At 33.4% G+C, this 14507-nt stretch overlaps 4 protein-coding genes across 4 annotated transcripts; 3 read left to right on the top strand and 1 right to left on the bottom strand.

Annotated features, from left to right (window-relative positions):
• The first annotated feature begins 1688 nt into the window (after nt 1-1688).
• LOC120209470 lies at nt 1689-4308 on the top strand. The gene is made up of 3 exons (XM_039208464.1): nt 1689-1951; nt 2534-2684; nt 3469-4308. The coding sequence occupies exons 1-3, from the start codon at nt 1900-1902 to the stop codon at nt 3575-3577; spliced, it is 312 nt and encodes a 103-aa protein (XP_039064395.1). The 5' UTR covers nt 1689-1899; the 3' UTR covers nt 3578-4308.
• Nucleotides 4309-4622: 314 nt separating this feature from the next.
• On the bottom strand, nt 4623-10153 carry LOC120209474 (E3 ubiquitin-protein ligase CHFR-like). Its single transcript, XM_039208469.1, has 10 exons — nt 10111-10153; nt 9943-10004; nt 9734-9825; nt 9527-9650; nt 8041-8127; nt 7371-7479; nt 5835-5942; nt 5368-5468; nt 4742-4807; nt 4623-4658 (listed from the first exon to the last, which is right to left on the bottom strand). The coding sequence occupies exons 1-10, from the start codon at nt 10151-10153 to the stop codon at nt 4623-4625; spliced, it is 828 nt and encodes a 275-aa protein (XP_039064400.1).
• Nucleotides 10154-10264: 111 nt separating this feature from the next.
• Nucleotides 10265-11533, top strand: LOC120209471 (E3 ubiquitin-protein ligase CHFR-like). Its single transcript, XM_039208465.1, has 4 exons — nt 10265-10324; nt 10819-10879; nt 11118-11181; nt 11315-11533. Exons 2-4 carry the CDS (start codon nt 10830-10832, stop codon nt 11438-11440), a joined length of 240 nt encoding a protein of 79 aa, XP_039064396.1. The 5' UTR covers nt 10265-10324; nt 10819-10829; the 3' UTR covers nt 11441-11533.
• Nucleotides 11534-13426: 1893 nt separating this feature from the next.
• On the top strand, nt 13427-14290 carry LOC120209473. The gene has a single exon (XM_039208468.1). It carries the CDS (start codon nt 13427-13429, stop codon nt 14288-14290), a length of 864 nt encoding a protein of 287 aa, XP_039064399.1.
• The last annotated feature ends 217 nt before the right edge of the window (nt 14291-14507 follow it).

Below are 14507 nucleotides of genomic sequence, written 5' to 3'. Positions count from 1 at the left end.
AATAATTATGTGATTAATAGCCCAATGTATATGTATGAGGATTAGAGGTATAGTTGGCATGCCAAGAGTCGAGGGTTTATGTGGTCCTTCGAGACAATTATGTGGTCCTTCGGGACAATTATGTGGCACTTCGATGCAAATTACGAGCTGTGGTGACAACATTAGTGCACAACCTCATAATACTCAAATACCTAGTGTTCTCAGTAGTATACATTAGGCATTTGGAACAAAGCTAAACAAAGTGAAGAATATACAAAAGTATACCTTTTTGATATTGAAAATAAGTTGAAATTCTCTATAAAATGTTTCGATAAAAACCAATAAAGATTTCGTGTATTAAGTTAGCATTATGAGTATTTGCCTCACTAAGTCATCGACTTAGCGTGTGATTTCCTCACGCGTAGGTTTGAAGAAAACTGAAGACTAATTGGTTGAGGATAACATACCCCGTGAAGATCAGATCAGGACAAATTAAATGTAGGTTTTGTTAATTTTATAAACTGTTGGCATGTATTATATGTTTAATTTGAAATGTTCTGATCGATTTTTTAAAACCATATATTTGGTATTTATGTAAATTGTCAAAGCTTTTATGTAAATGTGAATGTGGACTTATTATCTTAATTAAGTTAAAGTTTATACCTTTTTATCTTCATCAAAAATTTTAATTTGTTCTTATTTGTTAATTACATCTGTTTTGAAAAGTTAATGTGATACCTCAAATTCGTATCCGGGTCGGGTACGGGTTAAGGGTGTTACAAGTTTGAGGACGAATGGTGCAATTAACTCTTAAAATAAATGATTTTTAATTAAAATAAATTACATTGAATATAAGACAAATTAAGTGATTATTTATAGTCGAGAAAATTGTGACAATCTGTTAAAACAATTTTTTTTATTAGTTTGTGATAAATTTCGCTTGATAATTGGTAAAGTTAAACTATTAAGTGTTCAAGTCAAGGACTTAGGCGATCAAATAAAAGAAGACTCGAAAGAAAAGCCTTCTATCTTGTAGCTAAGGCATCCATCTGATACAGATATAACATCACATATAAAATAACTCTCCCCTTTGGAAACCACTTATTGCTCTCATCATCAACGGGTGTTGGTACAAGTGATTGAGATTAGGAATTCGAGCTTGTAAGGTCAAATTCGAATCCTACCACTGTCATTCTTAGAGGGCAATATGTAATATCTATAAAAATTCTAATTATATCTTAAGTATACCCTAATTATAGATTAGGGAAGCCTCCCCTAACCTAAATTTTTTTATATATAAAAAAACTTATTCCCCTCCTCGACTACCTTCACTAGGTTCAAGATTCATAATTTTAAAAGGGCGACCCATTAGCTTCCTTTGATGGAACAAGGGATTGCTTTCGTCTCTTTCCTTTTGGGCCAGAAATGGAAGTTGTCGTTTAATGATAAAAGTTGATCTTTTACAAGTTATACAAAAATTTATATCAATTACATACAAACATTTTAAAAAAGAATTACTTTTGAAACTTATTGTCACCTAATTGTAGAGTGTGATAATCATTTTTATAATAGTTAATTATTTAAATTCTAGAATATTTTTAATTTAGAATTAAAATAAATAATTATAATAGATGATAATAAACGATCATGAATGTAGTTTAACCTATGACATTTAGGAAAAGCGTACTCCCCACGACATACGACCCTCGCCGATACGATACTTTGGTGTTGACCTTTGACTCCGTGTGCTTCGCTTCTATGTCAGCCGCTCTCTTCCGCAGCAAGCTTTTCTGTTTATTATTTAATACTAAAATTTCTAATGTTCATAGAAGAAACGAAACACTATATATCTCTGAAACTAAAACCACAACAACCCAGTCCCAGGCTGCAGTTTTATATGATAGCACCTCCATTTGATTCATGGCAGAAGTTGGGGAATGTTCTTCTGCCTCCCAAATTTGGGCTAAGCTTGGTATTACCCTCCCCACCCAATTTCCCATTCTTCTTTCATTTTTGTTTTTCCAAAAAAAAGAAGTAACTTTTCTTCGTTGTTCAATCGTCAGTCTATTGCGTTGTCTTTTCCCTTTTATGCGTTCGTTTGGGAATTATAAGTTAGATTGTATTTAGAGGGTATATTGTACCGAAATGTGAAAAAAAAAGTTTATTCTGGCTTAACCCCAAGTAAAATCATGACTGGGAGCATGCTGTTTCAATCTTGAAACTATTGATCGAATGATTTCAAATAGACTCTTTAACGAGCATACTTTCTGTTAAGCAGTTCATTGCCTTACATTCTTGTCTTATTGCTAAAATGCACCATTTTTGTTGGATATTATGTAGCTCTCATTGCGACAATTATTGATACAATTAGGATAATTTCTGATATGAGGATCTCTCAAAGAATCAAATGTCGGACTTTGACACAAAAATGGTTTTTCGACATGAAGATTCTTTTGCCTGTGATGGAATACTTGAATGAGGATTTTACTGTAGATTTTTAGTGACTTCTTTTCCAATATGGCTCTGGCTATTCATAAAGTTTTAATTTTTGCAGTTCCGTTAGGTGTGCAAGAGTCGGATATTGAGATATGTTCAGATGAGATTATAGTAAGTTCTCAGATCACACTTTCTTCCCAAGTGAAGCGTGACTGGTGCAAAATAACAAGGAATGTGAATATGTTATCCGCGATGATGCAAAATAAAAGGTATCTACAAATCATTCACTAACCTTTGTCTACTTCCTTTTTCTGGTAGCTATGAAGGTTATATTATAATCTCTAAACGTTGGTCTTATTGTCATTCTGAAAGAAAAATGTGCACACAACCAGACTTTTCTACCTGCCTTTTTTGCTTTGAGAAAATTTTAATGAAGTTATTCGTGGAGAGTGGAAACTATATATTTCTTGGCCCATAGAAGTTTATATGATGCAACAAAGTAGTTACAGAGATAGAGTAGGACTAACAAATGATATCAAATGAAATGAATCATCAAAGTAACTTTAGGACCTCTGTCACCTGAAATCACTATCTCCCAAGCTAATTTCGAATTGGTGTACTCCTTCCGAATTTGGGAATACTAGTGATCCAATTCAGTAAAACTAATGATCCCATTGATATATAGTTTATCATAAAATTGTTGACAGTTAACCAATTTTAGAGTTATATATTTAGAGTTGTGAGTTTATATAAACACAAAACTTATATTTATAAGTTCCAGAAAAACGTTTTATGTTCCAATAACTTGTATTTCGATCCTACTAAATGAACCAAAGCAGAGTACCCCTATTGAATTACGTTCTATTTTTTGTTCCTTGTACCGGACTGATCAGCGAACCAGGTAACATTAATTAGGACAGGGTTTCAGTAGCTCTGGCATATCTGTATAGTGGTTTCCATTATAAATATTGTATTCTGTTTCACCTATTATTACTACGTAAACAACTTTTCTAACTTGTTTCTCTTTTCTACTTATGCATTGAGCTACTGCAGTTCAAATGATATGCTTGTTGATGATGCTGTTGTCCAAAGCGGAGATGTCATTGAAATCAAATCTGGCACTGAAATAGTTTTGGGTCTTAATAGAGAAGGTCAGCTTTAGTTTATTTGATTGTTCTTTTTCCATAACTGCCTTGTTTATGACTGAATCATTTTAGTAGATCACTCTGTAACTTGTTCCTTACATTGTTTATCTTCTTGATTTAGATAGTAATCTATTCAAAGTGCATCTCATTGATTAAAGTTGCCAATCGATATCAATGATTAGATTGTGAAGTGTTGCGATTGCTTTCTGATTCTCCTTTTCAAATTAAAGGGACATGTGAGTTTAGTATCTATTGAAAATGAGGGCACTATCATTTTCTTAAGTTTTTATCATTCGACTGGAGGGAGTTGGACATTGTTCTCGAGGGTCAGGGGTTCTCTCTTCCCTCAAAAGGTGATGGTTTGAGTTGAATATTGTTTAGTGTGACAAAAAGGTTATAAGAGAGGGAAACATCTTCATGGATAATATGCTATGCCTTTTGGAGTTTACTGTTGGTTTCATACCCTGCTGCTACATAATTTTATAAACAGAAGTTATCACTATTAGGAACTCTTTACATCTTGATCAATACAGATCATTTTGTTTTTTCTGAATTTGGATTTTTCTGCTTATAAACAAGTTCAGCCTTATTTGTTATACTCCAAAATAAACTGGCAAAAATGGTACTTACCAGCTACCACAATACTTTCAAAAAATGTGTTGTCTAAATTTTATATTGTTTTATATATGTCACATTAAGGACCTTTGGAACTGAAAAATCATTGTCATATTTGGATAATTGGCTTTAGATAATTAGTGCAGTAGCTTTGGTGGATGGAATTTTATTACAAGTTTTGAAGCTATGGTTGACGAGTGTTATGATCTTGATTAGACTATTTGTTTGTTTATTTTCTCAAACTTACCATCTTACCTTTTTCTTATTTTTTCCCCTTTTATCCTCCTCTTTAAACTGTATTGTTGTTTTGTTCTCTATTACTGTGCTGCTTTACTGGGTATAATTTAAATTGACAACCATCCGTGTTTTTCTGTTAAAAGGCAAACATATAAATCATGTTGTCCATGAGCCAACATGCACCATTTCTACCCTTTTGCCTGAAAGAATTTATCTTTCATACTGTCTAATACACCTTTCCGTGATCTATGGAAACAAAGTGCACCAAATCAGAACTTTACCAGTAATGCAGCATAATAAAATAATGATATGTTAAAGGAAGACCACACATCTTGTTCTTGTCTGTTCATTTCGTGTGCCAAGAAAGGAATCCTAGTGATTGTGTGTTGAGAAATCTGTACGACAAATTTATCAGTAAAAGTCAAATTTTGTATGTCATAACATTGGAACCCAAAATAGAATGTTGGCAACTTAAAATTGTACAGCAGTCTTGCAAACAGAGTAAAAGAGGAACTTTTCAAACAATTTAAGTTTCAGCAATTATAGTGGGGCATAATAATACTCAAAAACCAGAATACCACTCAAGAAAATCATTTACTTGTATCAAATGAAAGGCATCATAAGCAGGGTCCCAGAGAGGGAGATAACAGAAAATGAGGGAGCTATTATCAATATCATAGATCATTTTCCAGATGTGACATATTGTCAAACCAAGTTGCTCATTCAGATTGACAAAATTGCCCATGTTGGAATATTTTATTTCAAAAGGCTGCAAAATTTGACAATTGCAGGACAGAGCGTCAAAGTAAGCTTGCTTGTAGTGAAAGGCATGTTTAATGAAATGTGCAACATCGGTCATCCATAGAAAACACCACATGCGACAAGAACAATGAAAACAGTGACACATTGGGAACTGTCTACAAAAAATAGACATGAACATCAGATCACTATGTACCGGTCTAAATGTTTCATGATTGCACACAGGATAAAATTCACCTCTGGTAACCCTTTGAGCGTGCCAATATGCACCACAAAATGTTCCATCACATCCTGAACCTGCAAAAATGAATTAAAGATTCTTAAGAAATGGTTTGATCTGGAATGTCAAGAGACATTCCCGAGAGGTTCCCAAATTTAAAATTACATACAACTGGATAGGGACTATATTGAAATTTTAATAAATTGAGTGGTGGAATGGCATTTAAAGCAAGAACCCAGTCAATTACTACCAGGGTAGAATGAGGAAAGAAGTTATAGAGAGAAAATGCAAAGTGGACAAAATAAACTAGAGGGAAACAGAGGAAATTGGAAGGCAACAGAAAAATGAGGGTAAACCAGAAAGAATCATCAGAAAGAGACAAATTTTAACACTCGGTAACAAACATTGTTTTTCCTCCATCAATCCCGCATACCAGTACTTACAATGTTGTGGTACATGTGTATCGGCCCTAGAAGGCATCATTCCACCACAATTTTGACATTGTAAATGGATTGTTTGCTGGTTGCATTGAAACCCACCAATTTCAGAGCCTGAAAGTTGCAGTTGAATGAACATCTATTAGAAAAAGAAAGAATTAGGCAAAAAGTACATAAAAGCTAATGCAGTGTTTGGTTGGGAGAATAGTCATTACACTCCCCAATGCTAATGCAGTGTTTGGTTGGGAGAATAGTCATTACACTCCCCAATGCTAATGCAGATGTTTGCTTCACAGAATGTTTATTCAATGTAATAGCCAATACAACCTCATCACTGAGGCTATAATAGCTATTCTTGGCTTTGTTATTCATGCCCTACACCATTTAGTATGGAAAGCCAGAAAATAAACCTCCCATTTTCCCTTCTAAAATGAGAGTAGATAGTGGAGAAAGGAGGAAATAAAGAAAAAAGGTTAAATTGAGAAGTAAATGAAAGAGCACAATGATGCCAGATTATCCAGGTAGAGCTGGCAATAGAAGCAGCTCCTACAAGAGAGATAAAGTGCCAAGAAACCCAAAAAAAAATTCTCAAATGACGCAATAAATAAGTAATGCAAAGACAACAATTTTCTCTCTTCAAGGTTTTGGGTAAAGAGAATGTTTTGAGCCTTAGGGGCTTAGGGCTTCAAATTTGGGGAGGATGAATAGGAGTGTCAAGAGATGAGCATGCCAAAATTTGGCAACGGATGAAAAAAAGAGGGTTATTTGTGCAGTGTTTTTCTAGTCAATGGATGGCAAAAATTAAAGTAAAGCTACTTATAATATGAATAAGAAATCATATCAAACAATGTATGTTTAATTGTTTATATTAAACAATATATGCATTCAAATATTTTTCCAAAATAGTTTTAAGCATAATACTTAAATAAAAACCATTAAATGATTTCATATATTACTTTTAAAAATCTTAAAAAAATAATTTTATTTTTTTATTTGATAATTCATTACTATATATAGAATATTTAAATAATAACATAAAATATTAATAATGTTTATTATTCAATTCAATGGGTAATAAAATGGTTATTTTGTTCATATTCCTTGCAGTTTCTTCAGCATTACTTTCAACAACCAAACAACGTAAATAGTACTTTTTCTGGAGAAAAAGTTATGTATTTTTAATTTATTCTATTCAATGAACCAAACATCGTGATACTTATTCTCCCTCTATTCTATTCCCTACCGAATATATATTTCATTCCTCATCTATTCTATTAAATGACCCAAATGTGTTGTAAGTTCATTATTTAAAGCATGTAAGTAGAAGACAGAAAAGCCAACTAAAGGTACGAAAAGAATAGAGAGATCTCGTTGCTATCCATTTTTCTATTTTCTATTTTCTTTTTTTCTTCTTTTGAATGCAATGCAAAATAGAACCATTAAAGACCGAGAAAGAGAAGTCGGGGCATTGCATAATATAAAGAGAAGAAAGAAAAAAGAAGTCGAGAATTTGGGGAAAACGGAAGAAGATAAAAATCTCACCACATTGAGGGCATTGAGGTCCTTCGTCATCACTTTCTTCACTATCATATTCATCACTAACAAATGCCGGACCCCTTTTCCTTTGACTACCTCTTTCAGTCCCAATGACCTAGCACCAGTACAAACAATGTGACAGGAGGAGAAAAAAGAGAAACATCACAAGTAGATTATACCTAAATAACTTATGCAGTACAACAAATATGGCTAACTTCTGAGGATGGATGTTATAAGAAAGAAATTAATTCTAAGGGGACCTCAATCGAAAGGAGCCTTTTGCAACACTGATACATTGCGGTGCTTTAGCATTTTAAACTACTAACTGAGGATAGTCTTGAAGGTTATGCTCAGTGATTTCCCAACTAAAATGAGAACTCCTAGAAGTCTGGTAATTAATTATAATTGAAAACAACAGTTAGGCTACTGTAAGACATCTAAACATGGAAAATTTCTCTTGTTACCACACAACATAACAAAACAAAAGTTAACTATAGCATTGGGAGCTAACTGTAGGTTAGGATGCACAACCAATATCTGCATGTTAATCATTAGTCATTACATGTCATATTTGACTTACCCAGAGCATCAATAGTCAAGGCAATTTATCATAGTAAAGTTCTCTCATTGACAAACCAGAAAATAAATTACAAAAATTCAGAGTGCAACTACTCACAAGATTTGATCTTATCGTCGCATAAGAGTCTATAAGTGCAATTTCTTCATTTGAACTTTTTAAAGAAGGATCCGCTTGCAGGATCTCCTGAACAAAAAAGCAGTCAACTAGATAAAAATGAGAAAATCAAAATAATATCACACCCTACTCTAGGAAATTGACACAGATTTCAAACCCTTTAAGTGCTCAATGCTCATACATAGAAACAATAATAACAGCAAGATGTGATAAGGAGACCTCGATGCATACAGAAGAGGCCCAAAGAACAGATATCACTAACTTTCAAGACGTGCAATAAACTGGAAACACAGAAGGGATTTGTGAATAAAAGCTTTCCCGTTATATCCAGAGATGGCCAATAGCAAGTTTGAGTCGAGTTCTAATTGGGTTCAAATAGTTCTAGATTTGGTTCAGATCATAGCTCAGATGATTCCTGTTCGAACAAGTTTTGGGCCATTTAAGATTTTCAAGTGACTACTTTTGCAACCTAAGATCACTTTTTTCTCTTCAAACAAGTTGTCAAGTCAATATCTTAGATTAAATAAATAATTTCATATATAAAAATGCTACGTGAAACTAAAAGTTTATAAATATTCTTTAACAGAAAATTTAAAGTAAAACTCCTTCAATTTAACTGCATCAGACTGAGAAATTCAATATCCATATTGCAAATGAAAGAATTTTAATTTAGGAGTCATTTGAATATTTTCCATTTTAATATAGAAATCTAACCTATCCATAGCATTTTTTGTCGGGAGATATAACTATAACATCCTAAATTCAAAAGCTAACTTCTTTATGGTATACATTGTAGTCACTTTAAAGTTCATGTTAATTAAAAATAAAAAACAGGAAAAATTATGTGATTTCAATTTTCATTTTAAAAAATATATAATATTCCTATCTTTTGTCCTTGCTTGCACGGACATTTTCTAATTGCTTGTCATGCAGTAGATCTTAGGGGCCGAAAACTGAGAAAGACCAGAGCCACTTAATAGGGTTGAGGATCAATAACAAAATTTAACAGTTACGGCCCATAATGTAACCAACTTAGAATTAGGATTGTTCATGCTATTTATTCCTATTTCACCCATAAAAACATGTTCTTAAGGTGAAAAGTAAAATCTTTGGAGTTTTATCAATTGACTTTAACAAAAGTAATCTACAAATTCTCTTGTTTTAGTCCTCCCAATTTCAAATTCACTAGCATTTGCTTAATCACCAACAAGTAGAGAAAAAAGTAAAAAAAATGCAACCAGGCATATCTGTAAGTAGCACAATATTAACTGCTTACACTATATTGCCTCTAATATATGTTGGCAGTTTGAAGCTACTGACATGATAACTGCAGCACCACCATGTCATTCGTTTCGGTCATCAGTTATGGGTGTTTTTTCATTTACTTTAGATGGTACTCTGCTACTAATTGGGGATTCAAGCCATATTCCCAAATAAAAATAAAAATAAGAAAAATTCAAAATGTTACCTCCTCAATATTGCGCAGAAATGGGTTTCTTCCAGCAAATTGTACAACAGCTCTACACTGGGGGCATAAAACTCTTGAATGTTTCTTCTGTGACCTCTCTAACCACTCAGAAAAGCATCCGTTGCTAAAGGCAATAGAAGGAAGTTAGAACTAAGATCAATTGTAGCAATCTACATTACTGAAACAATCAACAAATAAACTACATACCAGAAGTTATGAAGGCAAGGAGCAATAGTGATAACATCATGCCATATATTCAAGCATATGCTGCATTTTGCATGCTCAACATCTATACAGATCTGGGAAAATGCCACGAAAAGAAAATATATGTGTGTGTGTATATATGCTATAAGCAAATCAATTGATAACACTGACCATGAGAGAGAAAAATATTAAAGATGATATCTGTGATCCACCTTCAATTGTTTTTTGCAGGTTTCTTGACCAGGGATCAGTTTAAATATGTAGCTCAAGTATTCTGGAAGAAACAAGAAAAAAATTAAGACATTAACCAACCAACACATGTTACATCATTTAAAAAACTACTACTATTATTTAATAAAAATATAGAAGTTCTGCTGTACCAAATATGAAATCTTTCAGTATAAATGGTGCATATTGGCTCATGGACAATAAAAATAATGAAATTAACCAACCAGCACATGTAACATCATTTTAAAAACTACTGCTATTATTTAATATAATTATAATAAAAAAAATTACAAGTTCTGTAGTCGGGCAGAACCTTACAGGAAGTTGTTGCAGAATGGATTAGAAAGCTAAACAATAGGGAAATTGGTATGTTAATATTTTATCATATTCTTTTTGCTCCAAAATTGGATGCTTAATTCTCGTGTGCTGTCCAAGTAACAAAGGTTCTATTGGTACGTCATCTTAATCTTTATCTTTTAGTAATTTAACCTTTCTTATCTCTATTCATTTGTTCCAACCTTTCTTATCTTTTAGCATTATGTGCTGCAAATTACCGAGGAAAAAGTTTTGGTTCAAATTGACTGAAACAGGCTGGTATATTAATGAAAAAGATCTGGTCCCAGCAATAAAGTATTAAACGAGATTAAGTTTATGCATACTGTTCTCATCAGCATGTAATAACACTATGGATACAGCACTATAAATCATGTACAAACAACACTCAAATAGTTGACCTCAATACTTTTTTTAACTTCTATATATTATTGTAATTTTGTTACTTTTGGGTTTCACTTGCTCCATGATTGATTTTCCTAAACTTCTCTAGTTTTGTTTGTGAAGATAATTTTGCTTGCTTGCAGACCGAACAAGGATGCCACTCAATCACGCTGAGAGGATAACTGCAGAAACTCATGTTTGCAGGTAATGTTTGAGTCAATTAAAGTGTGGTTCGAAATCTTCATCTTTAAGGGATCCTATCCTACACCTTCCATTGTCAACAATACCCAAAGGACCAACATGTTTCCTGCAAAAGCTCATATTTGATTCTTTTCATATAAATAAATACGAATATATGTTACGTATTATATTCTAGGGACTAGGGTTGACCATCTTTTTTTCTCTGAGAGTGGTGGTGTATGGTTTTCTTTTTTGAATGCAGCACTTGCTACGAAAAGTTGGTCTCCTTTCTTTTGTATTGGTACCGGATATCTTTACCCATTTATGTAAGCATTTTTTTATTTCCCAAGTTGATAATTATGAAATTATAAGATCTGAGATAATTGATTTTGTGGTGCTGGTTTAATTTTCCTAACTGGTTTCTTCTTACTTCACTGCTGATTCGACATATGATTATAGCACCTACTGCCTGATGCATCGCAAAGGGAGGACTGCTGGTATGGACATGCTTGTCGAACACAACACCAAAATGAAGAACATGCTAGGAAAAGAAATCATGTGTGTCGTCCTACAAGGGGAAGCTAGTATGTAGCTTCTTTCTTGCGATGATTAAACTTAGGCCCTCCTATCAACATATATGCTCTTACTGCTCATGTTTCTTCGTTTTGTTTACTCAAGTCAGAGGGTATTTTTTAGCCTTTACAGTTTCAATATTGGTTCTGATTTATAAAACTTTCATTAAATCCCATGACAGTAGTTTGCATTGCATGCGCCACATTGGTTTGAGATGAGTATGGGACGTGGGATGTTATTATTTAACCGAATCATGCATGCATGATTCGACAATTTTCTTCAAACAAGTACTAAGGGGTACTTTTATTTATTCATCCAAGGGAAACAGAAGCACGAAGCAGTGGACATTCTAACAGCGGTGGCGGCGGAAGCCTCGGCACTTGCCATTTGAAATACCTTCGTTCCTATACACCATACCACAGTTGTGGTTACTAACACATGCTCCCTTATATTTATGGCTCTTTGACTCATTATTGTCACCACCATCTCTGCCAACGTAATTAAGCAGATAATAGATTACAACGGTTGTTTAATTTTGTCTAATTTTGTCGATTTTGAGTGAGTCTTATAAAAATAAAGATAAGTGAAATATGGATGTTTTGATATAGATCTTGTTGTGTAAAAAAAATGAGCAATGCTAAAAAGTTAATTGTTCAAAATTTTAGTGATAAAATTGATATATTCATAATATTTAGTGTCTAGTAGGGCTGTAAATGAACCAAATGAATATGAACGAGAGTATGTTCATGTTCGTTCGTTTAACAAAACAAATGAACGAACACAAACATAAACAATTTTTTTTTTGTTCATGTTTGTTCTTTAAAGAATGTAGTTTGTTCATGTGTGTTCATGTTCGTTCATTTAGATGATAAACGAACATAAACAAATGGATGTAAACGAACATAAATGAAAACAATAAACGAATATTAATGAACACAAACGAACGAATGTAAACGAACACAATAAATGAACATAAATGAAAATAGATTTTTTCCTTCCTAAAAATTTTAGGATTATATTTTATTTAATAATTTTGAGTTTTTTTTTATTTGTACTTAAAATTAATTGATTTTTAAAATATTTATGAGTTTCATATTAAAATTTAATGGACTTTAATATCTTAAATGTGTCTAGAGAGATTGGGTTAAACATAAATGAACGCACATAAACGAACGAACATAAATGAAAGAACATAAACGAATATATTACCGAACGTTAACGAACGTAAATGAACGAAAGAGTTCTCTCTTCATGTTTGTTCATTTAATTAAACGAATACAAAATATTGTTCATGTTCGTTCATTCAATAAATAAACGAACTTCCCGCTAAACGATTCACAAACAGTTCACTGAACGTTTAATTCGTTTACAAGCCTAGTGTCTAAACATTGTATTAGGCACCTCATCATATGATGTAATTTTTTCCATGTTATTACACCGTTTGTATTTTAATAATCTACTAGTGCAATTGAAATTAAAATCGACGCATGATGAGAAATTAAAGTTTAGTGGTTTTTTGGTGTGGTTTTTTGGTTCATAGTTGAGTGGTCACCCGTATAGTTTATTCTTTTTATTAAAGATTCATAGTGAGAAAAAACTCTACCGTCAAGTGTATCTTACTATATTACTTGATCGACAAAAAATAATAATTCTAAATATCATCCCTTGACTTTACTAAAATAAATTATAAATCAATTATACTACATTAGTTGTAACAACCCACATCAAGTTCTAAAAAATTACAAGAAAAATATATATTACATTTGATGACTTAATTAAAACTTTTCCTTATTATCTAAAGTAAAAGTAGAGAATATAAGAAAAGAAAGATGGGTGAATCAAGTGTCTAGAAGACAAAATTAACAAAAATGACTGAAGACTGGTCTCCTCCGACGAACTCTGATCTAACCAGAAAGGTTCGTCTCAAGCCTACGGAGAATGAAGCTAATCAAGACGCAAAAATGATGATTGACAACCAAGAGCCCTCTTTGAAATCTTATGCTGCAACCTGGAAAACCTAATGAAGCTTCTGGTAGTTTCGTTATTGCTAAGGAGGATGAAGAGGATATAGATATCATGGATGACGATATCATCACCGGGATACAACATGACTTACCCTCCATCCGATTCTCTGAACGACCATACAAATTGATGGAAGCAAGCATGACTAATACCGTTGTTTTGAAACTTCTTGGCCGCAATATTGGTTTGAATGCCTTTACTAATAAAGTCTTTGCGCTCTGGCGTCCTTCCCAACCTTTTATGGATCTTGAGAATGACTACTTTCTGTCTAGATTTCAATCCAAAGAAGATTATAGGAAGGTTTTAACAGATGGTTCTTGGATCATTTATGGACAATACCTGACGGTCCAACCTTGGTCCTTCAATTTCAGTACGTCACAGCCGTATCCTGCTTGGATTCGGCTTCCAGGTCTTCCAGAGTTCATGTACAAAAAATTCATTTTAATGGGAATGGGTAAGCTGATTAGAAAGGTGGTGAAACTCGATTTCCACAAAGACACTAATAACAGAAGACGTTTCGCCCGTATAGCTGTGTATGTGGGTTTGAAGCAACCTTTAGTGTCCCAAGTGGTCATTGAAAATGAAATTCAAAAAGTGGAGTATGAAAACCACTCACAAATTTGTTTTTCGTACGGGAGGTTTGGATATATGAAAGAGGCATGCCCGTTTACCATCCTTGAACATACAAACGGGGATATCACCTCTACCAACCTTGTCTCGTCACCTCTTCCTAATAATCCCCATTCGACTTCCTTCGAGAACTCGCCAGTTATCACAAACAAGTCGGTGGAAGAAGAACTGTATGGCCCTTGGATGGTCGTTGTACGGCAAAGCCTGTGATAAACCACGGGGATGGACAAGAAAAGGGAAATTTCTAAAGGATCCGATAAATCCGGAGCCATATTCGATGTGTTAAATGATAATTCCACCCTCAAAGGAAAGCCGATCAATGCACAAAGGAAATTCAGGGAGAGAATGTTGCTGACACGCCTTCAATGGATATTCCCAAAGATAAAGTGACGCTTGTATAGTTGGAAAACCTTACCATATCCACAGA

Source organism: Hibiscus syriacus, unplaced genomic scaffold, assembly GCF_006381635.1.
Source record: "Hibiscus syriacus cultivar Baekdansim isolate YM2019G1 unplaced genomic scaffold, ASM638163v2 tig00018968_pilon, whole genome shotgun sequence".
Lineage (NCBI taxonomy): Eukaryota > Viridiplantae > Streptophyta > Magnoliopsida > Malvales > Malvaceae > Hibiscus > Hibiscus syriacus.
Note: the sequence above shows the minus strand (reverse complement) of the source record. Positions and strands in the feature narration are given on the sequence as shown.

Coding starts and splice junctions, on each gene's coding strand:
- LOC120209470 (XM_039208464.1), top strand. CDS start 1,900: ATGGCAGAAGTTGGGGAATGTTCTTCTGCCTCCCAAATTTGGGCTAAG. Junction 1,952..2,533: donor CCAAATTTGGGCTAAGCTTG/GTATTACCCTCC, acceptor TAATTTTTGCAG/TTCCGTTAGGTGTGCAAGAG. Junction 2,685..3,468: donor GCGATGATGCAAAATAAAAG/GTATCTACAAAT, acceptor GAGCTACTGCAG/TTCAAATGATATGCTTGTTG.
- LOC120209474 (XM_039208469.1), bottom strand. CDS start 10,153: ATGAGCCAATATGCACCATTTATACTGAAAGATTTCATATTTG. Junction 10,005..10,110: donor ACTGAAAGATTTCATATTTG/GTACAGCAGAAC, acceptor TGTTTCTTCCAG/AATACTTGAGCTACATATTT. Junction 4,808..5,367: donor ATCATGAAACATTTAGACCG/GTACATAGTGAT, acceptor TTTGTCGTACAG/ATTTCTCAACACACAATCAC.
- LOC120209471 (XM_039208465.1), top strand. CDS start 10,830: ATGCCACTCAATCACGCTGAGAGGATAACTGCAGAAACTCATGTTTGC. Junction 10,880..11,117: donor GCAGAAACTCATGTTTGCAG/GTAATGTTTGAG, acceptor TTTTGAATGCAG/CACTTGCTACGAAAAGTTGG. Junction 11,182..11,314: donor GGATATCTTTACCCATTTAT/GTAAGCATTTTT, acceptor ATATGATTATAG/CACCTACTGCCTGATGCATC.
- LOC120209473 (XM_039208468.1), top strand. CDS start 13,427: ATGCTGCAACCTGGAAAACCTAATGAAGCTTCTGGTAGTTTCGTTATT.